Source organism: Thermobia domestica, chromosome 11 (genome assembly GCF_964235325.1).
Source record: "Thermobia domestica chromosome 11, izTheDome1.hap1.1, whole genome shotgun sequence".
NCBI classification, from domain to species: Eukaryota; Metazoa; Arthropoda; class Insecta; order Zygentoma; family Lepismatidae; genus Thermobia; species Thermobia domestica.
Window position 1 is genome coordinate 37,068,480 of NC_137464.1, and position 18,693 is coordinate 37,087,172.

At 33.9% G+C, this 18,693-nt stretch overlaps 1 protein-coding gene across 6 annotated transcripts in view; it reads left to right on the forward strand.

The window, feature by feature from the left end:
• wrd (Protein phosphatase regulatory B subunit well-rounded) overlaps positions 1-18,693 on the forward strand; it is a 276,708-nt gene that overhangs the window by 189,161 nt on the left and 68,854 nt on the right. For all 6 annotated transcript variants that reach the window (XM_081730383.1, XM_081730385.1, XM_081730380.1 and 3 more), the window contains one exon: positions 6,005-6,204. In XM_081730383.1, coding sequence (XP_081586509.1) covers positions 6,005-6,204 — 200 coding nt within the window. The remainder of the gene's footprint in view (positions 1-6,004; positions 6,205-18,693) is intronic.

An 18,693-nucleotide genomic window follows, 5' to 3' on the forward strand; every position in this document is an offset into this window, starting at 1 on the left:
CAAATTCAGAGTGGTTGTTATGTGAATTGGGGGGTGGGGGTGAATGTGGCGATTTATGTACACTCATGTTCAAAATTATTGTTGCATGTCTATAAATATGTTGTTGTAGGAATATAATTTGATAACTAATTCGCCCGGTATTTTTTATAATGTTAGTATATGTATAATCGGCAAAGACATGTATGTGGCAAATTACATGTCAAAAGAGCAGTAAATAACAGCAATAAAGCGAAAATAAAACTTTCTTGTCCATTTAGCAACATTTTGTTTTACTCATTTAATTTTCGTATTTATAATTCTTTTCCTATGAAATTTACCACAAATATACATTTCCCGATTATATACATAGTATCAGTATTAAAAGTATCCTGCAAAATCATTATCAAATTATATTCTTACAAGAAGACACTTATAGATATGCGACAATCATTTTGGACATGAGTGTACGTAGGTTTTCACTCACAGTTCCTTTTTTTTCAGTTTCCAGCTTCAAAACATTTTGCATTTACATTTATAATAATCAAAGGGATCATATCCACTAGCGTTCAAAATTAACCTTTTAATTTTCATTTCCAACTTTTGAAAATTTGGAACAGTTTTGTGTTTAATATCTTTCGAATTTTGTGACAGATTTTGTTTAATGTACTTTATATCATTTAGTTGTCTACATGTAATTGTAACATCAAATTTTGCAATTTGCTTTCTAGGGTAATTGTTATACAAAAATTCATAGTGATCTACTTTGTTTTTGTACATATTAGTACATGTTTAAAGTCATGTAACGCTTATTTTGTAGTGCATTAGGTTAATTTAGATGAGTTTAGAGGCATGCAAGGCAGTTTTCCTTCTAAAGTCTTCATATTTTTTTGCTAGATAATGACAGGTATTCGGTTACAATCGTGTAGCAGGATGGAAATGAGGAAACGTATTTGTATGAGGCGATCCTTGCGTGATATGCAACACGCAATGTTGCTATGCGCAACAGGTCGCCTGAAGTGAGGCTTTGATGAGGCATCGATGCTTGTTAATTTTTGAGCGTGTAGCGTACTAGTGTCTTTCAATCGACTATATTAACTACTAGAAATTGTACTGAATTTTGGAAGTACTGATGTCTGTTTATTGTTACGCATAGATTTTGTGCGTGCAGAGGAAAGACAGTTCTATTCTAAGAATAAAGTACGCCAAGAAAGACAGTACATTCAGTATCAAGAGTACAGTCGCTTCCCAGTCTTTACCTGATAGCGTGATGAGTTAGGAATTGAAACAGATGTAGCAAAATCACTATAACCGACAAGATTGTACCTTTTAGTTGCGTGGTTCGTGAACGGCGAATCGACTTCATGCGATACACACCCATAAAATATACAGGGTGGCCCAAAAGTAGGTATACACCCCTGCATTAATCAAGTATAACATTCTAGTTCATGGGTTTATTTGCTTCGGCTCTTCTGACCATAAGATGTAAGTAAAAACACATTAAGAACAAATAATAAAGAAACTAAGTCTACCTGATGGATAACAATAAGAAATGATATAAAATGCAGTACGGTACTGTGTACCTACTTTTGGGCCACCCTGTATATCAAATTGTCTACTAAATTTTTTTTTCTTATTTTATAAACAAATATTTCATTAATAAGCCTAACATATGGTATAAGTTATTTCTTATGAAAGTGTAAGGGGTAAGCCTTCGTATATTCCATGCTCCAAATCTCTCATCCATTTTAGTTTGCTGATCAAATTATCAGTCTGGTTCGGGGCTTGTAGGAATTATTATTAGTATCATCACAGAATTAGATTGTTAGTGAATACCGAACTCCCAAGTTGAAGGACCCAGAATTAATTTATTATTATTATTATTATTATTATTATTATTATTATTATTATTATTATTATTATTATTATTATCATTATCATAACATACATGGAACTTTGAGAGACAGGTTATATGTTAAAGTAGTGTTTCAAATTTAATAGCGGAAAACGGCACTTTCGGCCGCAAAACGTCTGACGCACAATGAATCTTCCAGTTTTAAAAACAGCTAGTAATAACGGGGGACAAGATAATTTGAATGTGCTGGATGATGCCTGAGAAAGCAGTTCTATGTTCTTATCGTACTAAAAAAAATTACAATCGGTGAAGAGATTTATTGTGTCCTTAGCGAAGAAAAAATTAACAATTTCGAGAAATGTTCCGGAATTGCAATAATTAATTACTTATGTCCCGGATTCGATTTCCGGTGGGTACACTCGGTCGGAAAGATATGAAAGCCTTTTCGGGCCAGCCATCCTGATTTTTTTTTTTTTTTTCCTGACCTTTTCACATTCACATCAAGCGAATGCCTGGAGGTATCTAATGCACAGATCCCAGGCAGTTTCCTTCGTTCCCCATTTCTTTTCCTTCAATTTTCCGGGTAATGTGATCGCCGAAGGTCGTCTTCCCTCATACGTGACGGGCCATGTATGCCGAAAGCATAGAATTGTAATTACTAGTCCTGATTCTAATTTAGGACGAAATCTCTGAAGAGGTGAAATATCTATTTGTCATAAGAGATCTAACATTGAAAATAATTTAGTAGTAGTAGTAATAATAAAAGGTTTAATAATACTTGAAAACGTGCTTCATTAAGTATTAACCATTTCTCTAAGTTTAGTTTTCCCTCAGTTATAGACCATTACTCTGTAACTAATTTATGAGTTAATTATACTTTTATAGAGATTTTTACTCTTTGTGTTTCAAGAACTAAATATTATCTAACACAATTTTTAACTCAACAAAGTTTTAGACAGACATTTTTAATCATTGAAGTATGAAAAGTGAAATTCGACGAATTTGCTTCTTCGTTTCTGTAAAAGAATTAATTCCAAGGAACTTGTTTTTCTAGTAAAATCCTAAAAATGAAGTTTTATTGCAGTCGAATTACGTTCATTAGCAATAGTGTTGAGATAACCGTATATCAGAACGAATTGGCTGTCTTAGCAACAACCTTTTTTTTTTTTTTTTTTTTTTCTTCGGTTAAAGAGTAAATTTGTTATTTTTATAAAGAAAGGCGTAGTTAAAACCTGAAAATTGGTTACACGTGCAGGATGGTTTAATAATGTGTTTGCTTATATTTTTGAAATATTCGGCCGCTCAGTTTCATCGATTTTTAAGAAATGAAACACTGTGTGAAGAAAACTGACACATTCACATTTATCAAATTACACGCTGCTGAGCGATCGAAGTCACAGCGGAACTTTGCAATTTCTGAAAGTAACTTGTGGTGCAGCAGAGAGAAATTCAGACCGTCGCACCACAATTTGTCTTGATCTGTTTATTTATTTATGTAGCACCTGGAGATATACATTAAGAGGCAGCAGCGCATGTCATTGACTGAACAGAAGATAGGTCAGATTTCCTTTTGACACAACTACTAACGAAAACTTCTGCTAGCAGTGTTTCCATCTGATAATATTTAAAAAGGCACAAAACAAATCTTGCAAGATAAAATAATTTGATGTCAATAGTGAAAATTGAACCAAGTCATAAATTTCGTAAATCTTGATTCTATTCGGCGTATCATGTTTCTTGTTTAATGTGTGTGTGCCAATTATAGCACACATTTGAAGTAACTATATGAAATATGCATTTTTGAAATTCGGTCCGATACCAACGGCCTCTTCTTTATGGATAGAGTATACAAAAAAGAAAAAAAAATATTTTTTTCATTTGGTTCGCAGGCATGATAAAACATACTCGCGGTCCAGATCCAGCCCTCTGGCCGTGATTTTTACCCATCACTATTTGAATTGATGGACAGTTTACTGCACAGTAGATCATTGAGGTCTCACAGTGAGTCTTGATCATTCTAAGATTTGAGATTTGTGGGAAATCTGATACCAACTCAACATGTAAATATTAGGAAAACGTATCAACTTACTGCTCGTCTGTACGGACTCGTACTGAAAACACAAATCTGTTTCTTGGAGAAAATATAAAATTCGTCTTCAATATCTGAAAAAGTAACTTTTTTGTAATTGAAATAAGTAGAAAATATCATAGAAATTTTAAGAATTGATACCATTTTGTGATGCATGTATGTTTTAGTTAAGACTTGAATGGGTTATTCTGTACTCTCTCCTGAAATGAAATCGATCCACTCATTTCAGTAGCCTTGTATCCACACGTTTTTTTATAGACATATTTGCATTATATGCAACAAATGCTTCAGCAAGATCGAAAATCAGATATCAATGACCTAAGAGAGTTGTCCAAGTGGGACAAGATTAACCATTCAGCAAGTTTTGAATTTTTGACATGGAGAGAGAGAGATGCGTAATGCGCAGCATTTTTAGAGGGGAATTCTTACCAGATATGTTGGTACATAACGAAAAATGATATTCGATATATGACATATGTAATAGGATAAAAAGGATTATTCAGGAACTATTGTGAAAATGCTGTATTTTAATAGATTAGTTTGGTCTATTAGGCGTGTAGTCCTAATGTCCATTCTTGGTGTGAGTTATTGCCCGTGAGCTCATAGCGCATAATTGTGGACCAAAAAATCAGGAAAGAAAACAAACAATGCATGTCATTTACTATATCGAATTTAAGTCAAGTAAGATGGAAAGATAAGTACTTAAAAAGAAATAACATCACCGTTTTGGCAGAGATACAATTTTTGTATAAAAAGTCCTCATAGATAAAAAAGAAACGCCTGCCAAAAGAAAAGTATCCCATGCCAAACGTAAAAGCAATTCATTGATTAGAATCTCAAGTAGGTAATAATTTCTAGTTTTATTTTTTTAAAATAGGGTTTTCAAACTACGAGTCGTTAATACCCATCCCTCCTCTGCCCGTACTGTTGCTTACTTTGAATTTTGTTGAATAAATTTAAGACAATAAATACCAAAAGTTTAAAAAGTGAGCCAGATAGGAATAAAATTATATGAAGTAATAACTGTTTTCATATCTTTCCTTATAGGTCAGTAAAATGTGTGCCCAATTTAAGACGTCATAATCATTGGGTACGGTACTCAAAGAAAAAGTGCTCATTCCAGTGGTAAAAGTGCTTACGCTTGGAAAATCTAATTGCGCTTTTCATACTAATTTCTGGACACTGAAACTAATGAAACCACGCTGTATTTTATTTCCGGTGGAACTATGTTTTAAAACCTATATTCATCCACAGAATCACGAGAAAAATGGCCTCAAAGGTGGAATATGAATGAATATAAATATTCGAACTTTGGTGCCATTTATTTTGAACCCATGTGCGAATAAATTTAGAAATAGTTCCATTGAATTCATCTACATTAAATTAGTACAAAAAGCTCAATTAGAAATGTATCCAAGCGTTGGCACTTTCTTTTATCATTGACATGAGCGTTTCTTCTACTACATGTGAAAAGGTCTAAAAAGAATAACTATTACTTCAGTGGATAGCATGTGTAGATACATCTGAAACATTTTCCGAAACTGTCATCTTGTGTGCGTTGTTGAACTGATGGGTATTCTTGTGGTGATAACTTTGCATATTTGATTGACGTTTCAGATTGATAATAGAAAGCAGAATCATAACTTTTCAAACATTTTCATCCACAAGGATTGTAAGTTCGCAACACTTACTCTTTTTTGTAAAACAAGTACTGCGTTTTACGTTGGAATTGTCTGGTGTCTCTGTGTGGACTTAATTGACTAATAAATTATTTTGAAACAGTTCCTTTTTAAATCTGTTCCCCTTGTCTAATTTCTCGTCACAAAGAGAGCAATACATGTCGAAATTCGTTAAAAAATTAAGTTTTTCAGTCCACGGATATTTCAGTATTTTTTTTCAACTTCAAAATAAAATACATGGAACAACGTTAACAAAATGTATAGAGTAATATAATCATTTCAGAAAATTTATGTTTTTGTTCATTATGTAGAGGTAATGTACTATGCAATGCACAGGCATATCACATCTAATAATTTTGTTAAACTAACCAATCAACTATAACCAAATTGAATCTATTGTTTCAGATGCGGCGCCGAGCGAACGTGAGGAATTATTCATTCAAAAAATTCGACAATGTTGCGTTCTGTTCGACTTTGTGACAGATCCATTGTCGGATCTGAAATGGAAAGAAGTGAAGCGTGCAGCACTTCACGAAATGGTGGAGTACGTAACGACGCAGAGAGGGGTTATCACGGAACCCATATATCCCGAAGCCGTCAATATGGTAAGTTTACCAATTTTTTATTTCGAATTTTGTTCGTTATGAAATATGAATTAACCCGAATTCTCCTTTTCAAAGTATAAATTAGACGCGAAAAAAGTCATTCAGTCTCTGTTGTAACACTGTAAGGAACAGAAGAACAATATTGACAACTTGGGATTTCAACAATTTTAATTTCATATTCCAAATTTTCACCGGCAGTATTCAAATACATTTTTTTTCAACATACCCGGCATTCTTCCTATGCAGATTGTTTCTGTAGAGCCAGCTTTTCGCTGTTAAATGTTACTGCCTATAATTTCGTATCAATAACTTAACTAATCCAGAGATAACTGGTTCAACTCACTAGCGGATGCAGAAGAGTCGTTTTGGGGAAAAAATCCGCTTCCTGGATGATAAATGTAGGCTCGAGACACGAAATTCAAGTTTCACATATAAACAGAATAAAGCAGTGTAATATGTTATATATATAAAATTATGTGTGTAAAAGTAATTAAATTTTCATCACACACTGGTTACTGGTGAGAGCACACCAGAGCTATGATATAGGAAGAGCAAGAGGAAGACATATATATTTACAAGAATACTTCATTCAACAAATAAAAATTCTTAATTAAACGTTATTATTCTCTCTGTGTGTAAGAATCACTTTCAGAACAGGTAAAGTTGCAGATCCTCAAAGGGAGCTTTATAAAATATCTGAAGCTCAAATACATTTTTTTTAAAAAAATATATCAATATATATATTTTTTTAATGTAGTATGTTATTACATATAAACTTGGTAGTGAATATTTCAGCTGAAAAGATTGGAAAAGAAATTAGTTCCTATTCATTAAATTTTAAAATTAGTTTACACGTAACGATTAGAATTTCGTAAAGTACGGACTTCTTGCTATTTACCCGATCCACATAATTAGTAAAGATTAAGTTGCTGAAGTTAAATATATCTTCCGGTTGCTTTTACGATGCACGCCTCCACTAGTTACATAAAAGCATTTGCGTGGATGTCCAATGAGTGTACAAGTAGTTTTCTTCAAATGAATGAAAATTTCGTATTTTTAATAGGATAATTACATTATTTACGTTATCAGTCTTTACAAGGTGATATTTTCCTCAGTTCGTGTTCCCAGCGCTGCTTAACAGTAATTAACGTTTGTGTTTAAATATAACTAGCTATTCCAGAGAATATATAAACAGATGATCATAAGGAGAAATTGACCATTTACCAGGAGTTCGGTAATTTTGGTAAGCGATGCTTATTGGGATTAAATCAGTTAATTTTCTTTTGATTAATAAAAATAAGAACAATCCGTTACTCTTTATGTGATTTTTTGGGTTCTATTCTGTTAAATTAAACTGTATTTGAAATGTTATACAAGTGGCAAATTAACTGGATGATAATGAGGGGATACCACAGTTCGGTTATAATGCTTACCTCGGGTGTAAGGCGTCCTTGATTCGATTCTGAGCCATGAGCTTGTGGGACCTATGTAATCCCTTTTCGTTCTGCATCTCTATTCCACAGATTCTTTCATAATTATTGATTTAGTGTTTCTCACTCGTCTGCTCGAATCTGAAGGTCATAATCATGTGTCTTTGAACGTTTCATTTAATTGACAAGGTCCCGATGGCAGAACTTTGTCTTTTTGAGATGAACTTTTGTAAGTCAAAATTTTTTTTACAGGAATTTCTTACTTACCTTACTTTACTATACAGCTCTACAATCCTGGGTGGGCTTTGGCTTCATTCACGAGGCTCCTCCATTCTTCTGTTCTTTGCTTTACCTTTCCAGTTCTTAACGTGAAATATTCTCAGATCCTTGTTTGCATCCTCGTACCATCTTTGCTTTGGTCTACCTTTATTTCTCGTGAAAAATATCTTTTCATGTAATATCTTCTTTGCTAGTCGTCCTTTTCCCATTCTTTCTACGTGTCCCGTCCAGCGCAGTCGTTGCGCTTTTATAAACTGTACAATATCTTCTTCTTTTAAGATGTCTTCTATTTCTTCGTTTGTTGTGCTTCTTCATTCGTTATTTTCTCTGATTGTCCCGAAAATCTTTCCAATTATTTTCCTTTCGAATATTCATAGTTTTTCTGCGTTTTCTTTAGATAACGTCCATACTTCTGCGCTGTAAGTGACAATCGGTCTAATTGTCGTTTGTAAATCTTAATCTTTGTTTGACTACCAATGCTTTTGTTTTTGAGTATTTGTGCATTAGTATAATACGCCTTGTTTCGTGCTAGAATTCTTTCTTTGATTGTAGCTGTCACGTTATTCCTGTTATCTATTGTCATTCCTAAATATCTAAATGTCTACTTCTTCAAATGTTTTGTTTCCTATTGCAAACCTTCCCTTTCTTCTTTTATTTTTATCTGATGTTATGTGCATGTATTTTGTTTTTCAGTGTTTACTTGCAACCCCAATGGATTCGTTAGTTCCTCTAGTTTGTTGTATAATTTCCTGAGTTCGTATTCCGTTTTCGTCAAGATGGCGATGTCATCTGCATAGGCGCATATTTGGCTCGTTTTAATGATGATTGTGCCCCTTTTATCTATTCCTCCTATAAAAGAATCAAAATGATACTGTCATATTTTTATTACGGCGTTACGTAAAGCATGGTAAACAGTTTTCAGCAGTATTCCTAGTTCGAGTTACAACTTGTGAAGTCAAATTTTTTAAAAGTGTTTTGCTAAAAGAAGCAGATTTAAAATATTTATACGATACACCGTATTTTGTAATGAGAGCAGCTTTAAGGAATTTTCTTTTATCCTAAGGGGGTCCGTTTAGGATAATGTATGTAAGCTGGTCTGTTGTTCCAATATTATCACTAAGTCCATCCTTTGCTGTTGGCCTTTTTTCCATCACATTAGTAATCACTGAACCCCAGCTTTCACATATGGCCTCGGACAATGGTATACTCAAACAAAACATCATTAGCTTTACTGCACGGATTATTTTTTATTGATTGATTGATTTAGTTAGTTTGGGGCAAAGTTTGTATTTCATCTCTCAAAGTTGATTCAATTATTGTGAATATTGTCGCATCCTACAAAATACATTTTATAAATAGTTGATACGTACTGCCATTTGTTGGCAATAGTAGAGCCTTTACACCCATTTTAAGTTACGGAAATACGCATTCAAGTAATTTCTCCATTTTGAAGTTAGTGTCGAAAGAAAGTTCGTGTTTACTTACTTAAGCTACTATTACCAACATCAACATCATAACTAAAATAACCTTTGATATGGGAAGCCGTTTTAACCTGCGGAGGGAGCTCGTTTTGATCGGCAATGAAAATTACATAAACGCGCCTTTGGTATGGGAGAGCCGGATTCCATTCCCGGCGACGGAGCTCATGTGGTTTGGATCTCATGTAAGTCCACGTGTCATACAACCTCGCTGCTGAAAGGAATGCTAAACTGAAAATCAAGTCAAATCAAACATAAAAAGTGTACTTTAATGCCCTATGGTTACAACAGCATAACTTCGCAAGGGTTTCAAATACAGTCAGTGCCAGGATAAATATTGCCAGTTTTTTTCGTGCTTTTAATATCTCTGTACTGCTTTCAAACAGAAAACTACTTTATATGTATTTTATCTTCACAAACGTATTTATTGCCTTTAAACATTATTAGCTTGTGTTAACAGTATTAAGGTTCATTTGTACACATTATAATCGTCTGTAAAGTACGTGTGTAAAGATTTTTGTAATATGTTTACCTGTAGAATTCTCATTATCTTATTTAATGTTCGTTTTGTTTTATGAGAGGCATTCTTTTTGTTTACATCAAACGTTAATGCAGACCTTGACCATATATGTTACTCAATATTAGTCCTTCAGATGTCTTTCTATTTTTGTCACGATTATGTAAGATTACGTTGCAACCATGCGTTGAGCAAAAAGAATCATTGCTGTACTTGATAAATTATATATATACAGGGTGGACCGTATATCTTGATACATAATTATAATTTTTAAACTAATAGACAAAAAAGCTGAAGTTTTGTGCCATGCAAATGTCGGCAGAACGGTATTGTTTGACATGCTCTGTGATAACATTAAGTGCACAGTGTTACCAATCCAACGTAGTTGTATTTTTCAAATGGCGCTTCGTCAGGTTATTGCATATTTCAGGAGAACTTACAATATCAGACTTGTGAACCAGTGTTACAAACTAAGGACGCTACAGTATCACAAACATCCGAATTTTGATGATCGCTATAGCAGTAACAACGCAAGTGAGACTGGTGGGCTGATGCACGTCCAAAGCAGTGTTGTGTATTGGTTTAATAGCTTCGACTACCACTAACCTTTATATTGCCTGTACATTATTATTATTATTATTATTGGAATTTAGTTTCCACATTATTATACAGTCTTCAAAATAAGAGAACCGCACAACATACTTTCTTTATAGTAGATAAGTATGATTTGCTCTTCACTAGAAGAACTTGGAAAAACGATCGTAAATTTCTACCTTCATGTGCTGCGTGAAGTGATCCTACATTTTGCTTTGGATAGGTTGTGCGAGTAATAAAGAACGCTGAAATGGGCGATTAGCCAATGAAGGAGCCTCAGTCTGTAAGAGCCTTCGCAACGTAACGCAAATAATGCAATGGGTAATTATAACAGCTATGCCAACTATCACAAAATACTGTAAAACAAAATTTGCGTTGTGTTGACGCAAACCGCTGCGGAACGAGGCATAAGATGTCCGAGACAATTCGTAGCAACCCCCCAAAATTCGCTGTTATTTCTCGTATAATGTTCCTTTACCCTTGGCGCACGCTCAAGAAACCGATTACTTTATAGGTAACTAGTGATACCTGGCAGCCCGTTCGTACGCTGTGGTTGGAGGTGCAGTGAACTGCGCTGATAACTACACGATTCTTACTGCAGTAACTAGAGAAATGGTTCCTGCTACGTTGCCAAATCAAAGATATGAAAACGAGACAGACTGCGTGCAAAGAAGCTAGTGGAGGTTTCAAATACATAAAGTTTTCAGAAACTTGTATAATTGAAATAAGGTGCTAAAGTATAAAATTATCAATAAAAATTAGTTTTTATTGTAATTTTATTTCGTAATGTTCTAGGCCTACCGCTGGTAGGCCCGGTAACCCACAAAATACGCGATTGATACAAAGGACTTTACTATCTAATACTATGATCATGATAAGTTGGATTTCGAATGAATAAGAACAAATATACATAAGAGATTGAAAATTTGAAGTTTTCAAAAGCCTTTATTTTGAAAAACTGCTTAGATAAGTGCCTATTCCAATTATATAAGCGCTTTCAATAGATGCGAGGATAATAATGCCGTGTACAGCTGTCTCAAACCTTCTGGAGATGATAAATATAGCTAAAGTCGCAACATTGCTTAAAATTATGTAATCCCGAGAACTTGTAATTACACCCACCAATAAGAATTGTTATGTCATAGAAGCAAGGTGAATAAAAAGTTATTTTAAAAAGTTCCCACAAACACGCCATCTTAAGCAAAATGTCAAATTTAACTGATTTTTTCTCTCTCCAAAATATGAAATTGTTGAAAACATAGTGATCTTTTATACCTATTAAAACCCATCTACGTAATTGAGTGTGATACTTGGGCTACCTAAATACTTTTTCGAAAAAAAGTGTTGCAAAAAAATATATTTTTAAACCCTTGTAACTTTGTTTCTACGTATTTGAAATACATCATATGATTATTATAGTGTTGAACTCCAAGTTACTCTGGCTGTGCATTACTATGTCCGTGTCACTGTAAAGGTGGTTATGGTGAAATCTATGATAAGATAAAATTAGCCTCGATTCATGTGTGTTTATTAGCATAATGATGTACACTCATGTCCAAAATTATTTTGTTACATGTCTATAAATATGTTGTCGTAGGAATATAATTTGATAACGAATTCGCCCGGTATTTCTTACAATGTTAGTATGTGTATAATCGACAAAGATATGTATGTGGCAAATTTCATGTCAAAAGAGCAGTAAATAAGAACAATAAAACGAAAATTAAATTTTCTTGTCTACTTAGCAACATTTTGTTTTACTCATTCTAATTTTCGTATTTATAATAATTTTGCTATAAAATTTACCACAAATATACATTTCCCAATTATACACACAGCATCAGTATCAAAAGTACTTTGCAAAATCATTATCAAATTATATTCTTACAAGAAGACAGTTATAGATATGCGACAATCATTTTGGACATGAATGTACATTAGCTCTCATTCGTCAAATCTGAATAAATTAATATGTAAATTTACTTGCCTAATAAGCCTGTGCTTTGGCTAGATTATGATTACAGAGCATGATATTCGTACGATAGCGAGCTAGATCATGGAAAGCTGAAGTTAATGCCACGAGGCTCGAACTCCAGGTTTCCAAGTCTAAAATTCAATAGTGGTTTCCGAATGATCGAAAAGAAATTTAATACTATTGATAATATAAAGATTTCGATGTCCTACTTTCCCCCCAAAACTGTATAACCAGGGCGCTAGGAAAAATCCATGTGCCTAATTATTTCGAACTTCAAATATAGAAATTGCACTGTAATTTCAAAGAATATCCTCATGCTGCAAAACTGAAAGATTTTTAAAAAAGCAAGTGATAAATGTATGACATAGTACATTGCCAAGGTGATCTGATGGATGCGACCCTTCTTATTTTGTAACTTCTTCAGATTAACAAGATAATTGAGTTTCTAAATACGTAATACAGTATTCATTAGTCACGAAAGAACAAACTCTAAATATATTCTGCTATAATGATAAAAATAGTAGAAAAGTCATTTTGTATATTTGTGACCATCTACCTATATAAATAAAAATAAAAGTGACAATGTTTGTGACTTAACTCTTGAACCACACGATTGATCTCGATCAAATTTTTTAACGTAAATAAGGCTCGGGCCTGGGATGATTTTTATCATTTCCCTTTGACGGTGCAACTTAGGGAAAGGGGAGATATAAAAAATATCGAAAATGACCGATATTAGTGATGAATCCATAGTTTTCGGGGTCGCTGAGATGAACAGTGACATTTCCGATGCTGTTTAAATCCAAATCCAGGCCCGCAACTTAGAAGAGGATATATATATATATATATATATATATATATATATATATATATATATATACAGTGGCGGATCCAGGATATGATCAAGGGAGGAGCTAAACCATAGTTTGCCGCTATAGATATATAGATATATGCGTGTGTGTTCGAAATTACCGATATTAGTGTCCAATATATAGTTTTCGATGTCGCTGGGATGAACTGTCATACTTCCGATGCAGTTTAAATTCAAATTAAGCCGACAATATCAGAGAGCGCCACAGTAATAAAAAGTGACTGACCAACGGAACATTTTACTAATTTTTCTTATTTTAACTCAGCCAAATGGGTAATTGACGTGAGTATTACATAAATTTAAAAAAATAATAAAATCCGTAAACAGTTCATTCCATCTAAAAACAGAAAATAGCACAGTGATCATTGTTTTTACGTGATGACAGAGTCGATAAATAAGCGGATGGAATCAGACAAAATATTTCATTTTTGAGTTGTAATGGGGGAGAGAAATTTTAAAAGCTTCTCGTACATTACAATAGTTGCGTTTCATCCTTGGATCATCGAATATATATATATATAGACGTGAATCCGCGGCAATACACTATACTGGGTATAATTCACACAGGTGTAATTTACTCCACTGTAGATATGAAAGTCCTCCCTCAGACCCGATGGTTGCATCTTAGGTAGACGACTCCTGTGGTTGTGCAACTCCTACGGGTCATCTGGTTTGAGATCAGACAATGGTCGTATCTTGCTTCCCTAAAGTTCAATCATATATTTTCACTGAATTCACGTTTACAATGAAAACAAATTTGTCACCTACTCAAAATGTGAATGGAAGCTTGCCGTTAAACCACACTATTTTCTCTTTCGTCATTTGAAAACTTGAAAGTTAATCTCAAACTGAGCATCAGAGAAGTTTGCGAATAAAGTATGAAATAACACATATATATATATATATATATATATATAATTTAATTCTGTTTTGAAACTAGTGTGTGTATGTATGATGTGTTTGTCGTGAAATCTGCATTTAAACTGACTGGGTGTTGACCTGTCAAGCTAGGTTCCAAAACATTATACTTAAAATAAAATAAAATAGATTTTGTTTCTAGTTTGTTGAAGATGGCGTGGGCTGTTAACCCATTTCGTGAACTCTTTCATGCTTCGATGTGAAATGACAATTCGAATAGATAATAGATATCATTAATCTGGAGACGACTGTCTGTTTTCTGCTTTTCTGGACATTTTTGTGTTCATATTGAGTACTTTCTTAATAGCAAAATACAAAGATACTAAAGAACGTGTTTGCACATTCTTTCACCACATGTACTTCTGAGTGATCTGTGTGTGTCGATGTATACAAGAGGAACACAGACAATGCGCCTTCTCCATTTACGTGCCGGGAAGCAGTTGTCGGATCTCAAAGAGAAATAGATTTGCTTCGCAAAAAAGAAAATTTTTTGCTCATATCAAATACATATTATTATGTAAAATAATTTCTAAGTTTAAAATACATAATAATGTATTCTATGTATTTTCAGTGTTCAGTGGAGCGAATATTACATTTGCGTAATTACTGTTACAGAACTTAAATTTGGCTGTTTTTCGATGTTTGTGATATCATAGCATCCTAAGTTTGCAACACTACATAATAAGTGTCATATTGTAAGTTTTCTTTTTGTATGTAGATTTGAAATATGTAATAACCTGACATAGTGCTATTTAAAAAATACAATCTTATGTTCGGTTGGCAACACTGTTAATCTGGTGGTATTGAAGTGTATGTCGAACAGTGTTTCCCTCTCGATATTTGCATGGTACGAAATTCCAACTTTTGTATTTATTAATATAAAATTCACAAGGAAGTATCAAAAAGACCAATGGTATACTCTATACAGGGTGTTTCAAAATAACACTGACAACATTTGAGAAGTGATTCCTGACACCAAGATAAGACAAAAAGTGTAGACCAACCTGGGTGCACAAATGCTTCCTATCGGAGTTATAGGCTGCCGAAAACATGAAAAATTAAACTTTAAAGGTTCATAGCTCCAAAATTATGAGACCTACCGTAGTCGGATCAAGACTTCACTTAGGAACTAATATGTGCACTACCCAAAAATACATGTTTCAGAATCCTAAGGTACTCATGTAGCATTTTTTGCAGAGGGAGTTTGGCTACGGGCGTATAATTTGAAGTACTTACCAACTACCTCTATAAAAATTGTTGCGGAACTGTACCAATGAAAACATATGGTTATATGCGTGTTGCCCTTCTCTGTTTTTCTCTACAACTTAAAGGTGACTGCCCTGTGTGAACATATTCCTCTAAAGTGAATGTGGATACCTTTTAGCTACTGCTTAACCTCTTCATATTAAATTCGATACGATTTCATAATAAACTCTTACCGCAATGCCAGTTCAGCTTCTAGCACTTATAGCCATGGCTAGTGGCGTGGTTTCGGCTTCTCTTGCCGATGAGGTGGTTTTGTGGGTGAGGGTTGATCATGCATGGTGGTCAGTGTTCGAAGTGGTAGAAAAGCAGAGGCGGTATATTTTATTACGATTTTGACTTGACATACCATCTATGTAAATGTTGAAATACAGTGAGGGTATATTGCCTAAAAGATTGCATTTCTATTTCATAATTGCTGAAAACCATTGGAGAGCTTCTCTGCAGTTACGGGACGGGACAGAAGGGGGCATGGAGGTAGTTTGATCCTCCGCATACAACTTTATACAACTTTCTAAAAAAAAAAAAAAAAAAAAAAAAAAAAACTTATGTTGTGTTATAGAGAATTATACACGAAAATGCTTAAAAACTGAGTTTTTATATTAAAAATTTCCTTCAAGAAAACTTCCGGACCCCCACTCGGTTGAGGGGTATTCCAAACCTCGGAAGAACCGTCCCCCACAACAGACAAACCCTAAATCCTCCCATGCTCGAAACACGACATTATATGCATTAAGGCAAAAAGACATACACATACAAGAAAGAAACAATTCAATATGGCACATCAAAATATAAAGTAGATTAACTTCTTTGAAGACGCCTCAGTTTGAAAACAAAAAATAGGAAAAAGATAAAAATGTCAGTCTTGTCAACTTAGAAATTATTTCTACATAAGAGATAAAACCTTTTTACATGCAAAGCTATTCGTCATTTACTGTGTATAAAAACGGATTTATTAAAGGTATATAGCATCTACTCTTCAGTGATAGTATGTCTTGATCACTGAAAAACCGGAGGCGGTATGCCTTCATCATTGAAAAATCAGAAGCGGTGTGGTATACCACCGCATACCGTCTCACTTCAACCACTGAGCTCCCCTATACGTACTTTGTGTGCTCCCGCCAACTGCCGGATTGAAGCAGCAGTGACGTTAACAGTAGTTACTGCCCTTCGATGTTGCATAAAGACGCAAAATAATAACACGGCCTTAAAATGATGGCTTTTATTGCAAATGGTAATCATAATTTTTTTTTTTTTAGTGCTGTCTTTCTCGTACAGGCTTTATTTTCATTCCATGTTTTTTTTTTTTTTTCTGTGTTCTTTTCGTGGGCATCTATAACTGTCAAAGCCTTTTAACCCGGAGAATTGATACTGGCATAATAGATTGCAAATCCGATCTCTAGGCCCTGCATGTTTGCTGTCGCCAGTTTAGTCTGTTCATTGGTTTTTATGAGATTGCTCCGTTTTCTTCCACATTTGTTACAATTCCGTAATAAATTATTTCATTGTAATTCTTTTTTATTAATCATCTTTCCTTTCACGGACAGGTACAACCGTGGAGAGTTAAAAGATGTAATTTCATTAGTGAGAAGTTATACACATTCTTCAAATTCAATTAAAAGCAAATATGCAGATATGCTGTAAAAACGTTAAGTACTTCTATAATTAGGGCGACCATACGTCCCGTTCTAGGGGCATGTCCCGGTTGTCCCGTCAGTAGATGGAAAAAAGTAGCATTTGTCCCGTTTTATGCAAGTGAAAGAAGTAAATAACAAACCCAGTACCTTTACTCTTTGTAAAGGTATTAATAACAGACACAAGAATTGAACTGAAATTCCCTTAAACACTAACTATAGTTCACAGTACTGCTCAGTTCGGGTCAACTTCTCACCCAATGTAATATCAAGGATTCGAGCTAGGGTAAAGGAATAAATGCAGGTAGCATCATGTCATGCTATATTGTAAGTTAAATGTTGTTTATATTTTATAGCTTTATATATATATATAATATGGTTTTGCTAAGGTAAACAGGAACTAATTTTCGCACTGACCTGTTTCTCATTTCTCACGATTTTAAAAAAGTCGGAATCTATTCCGTTTTGAGCGGAAAATTTTAGTCTCCCTATCTATAATGTTCATTACGAGTGTTTAATAGTCTTGTTGCCATTATTCAGTAATATATATATATATATATATATATATATATATATATATATATATATATATATATATTAAAATGGGAAAATTTGAAGTACTTGTGAAGAAGAGTTGTATAATAACTTTGCTAGGGTGACCAGATTTTTTAAAATCCAAAAGAGTATATCCCAAAAAAAAAAAGAAAAAGAAAAGAAAAAAGAAAGAATTGACAGTAAGTATGAAGACAAGATGAATTACAGTATTTTATCCAATGCCCATGCAAATGAGTTAAATACTTAAAACAGTTTTACTTACCATCATTCATACTTCTGCGACGATCTTGCTTTCTTGAGTAAGTTAATGTCATCCTTTATTGCCAGTCTGAACTTTTCATAGGTCATTACATTCAACTTCACTTTCATCACTTGTTCCAGTGTCGACACTGTGAGTTGACTTTTTTCCTCGCTCCAGTAAGTGTTAATAGCACTGAAGAGCCTCTCCAATCAACATAGTGCCCGGTAAAGTAAACAAGAATTGCACGAGTGGCACAATCACTTTTAAATTTGACCCAGCCCACATTAAATCTTTGTACACTATTTTCCATTTGCCCATCATTGTCTCTCTTTTCTCTCCCCATTGTTCAAGGTGTTCTTTAACACATCTGGATATTGCACAGTAAGTGTCAAAAATATCATTATCACTGAATTCCAACGAACTGTCTACATGTTTTACCTGCTCATAGAAATATGCAAACGACACCTGAATTTCTTCATAAGGTAACTGATGTGTCAAGTAGTAAATGTTTCATCTTGTTTACTTCTCCGAAAAAACGTTGTGACCACATCTCTAAGTATGTTATCACTTCAAAGTAAAACCTTCTTGACACTGAGTAGGCATATTCCTCCTTCACATTCCCTTCTTTTATAAGTTTCGTAAGTAAATTTCTAGCAGAAAACGGAAAAAAGGTTTGTTCAATTCTATCTTAGTATTTCCTCAGAAGTTTAATATATTCAACAGAAACTTAGTCG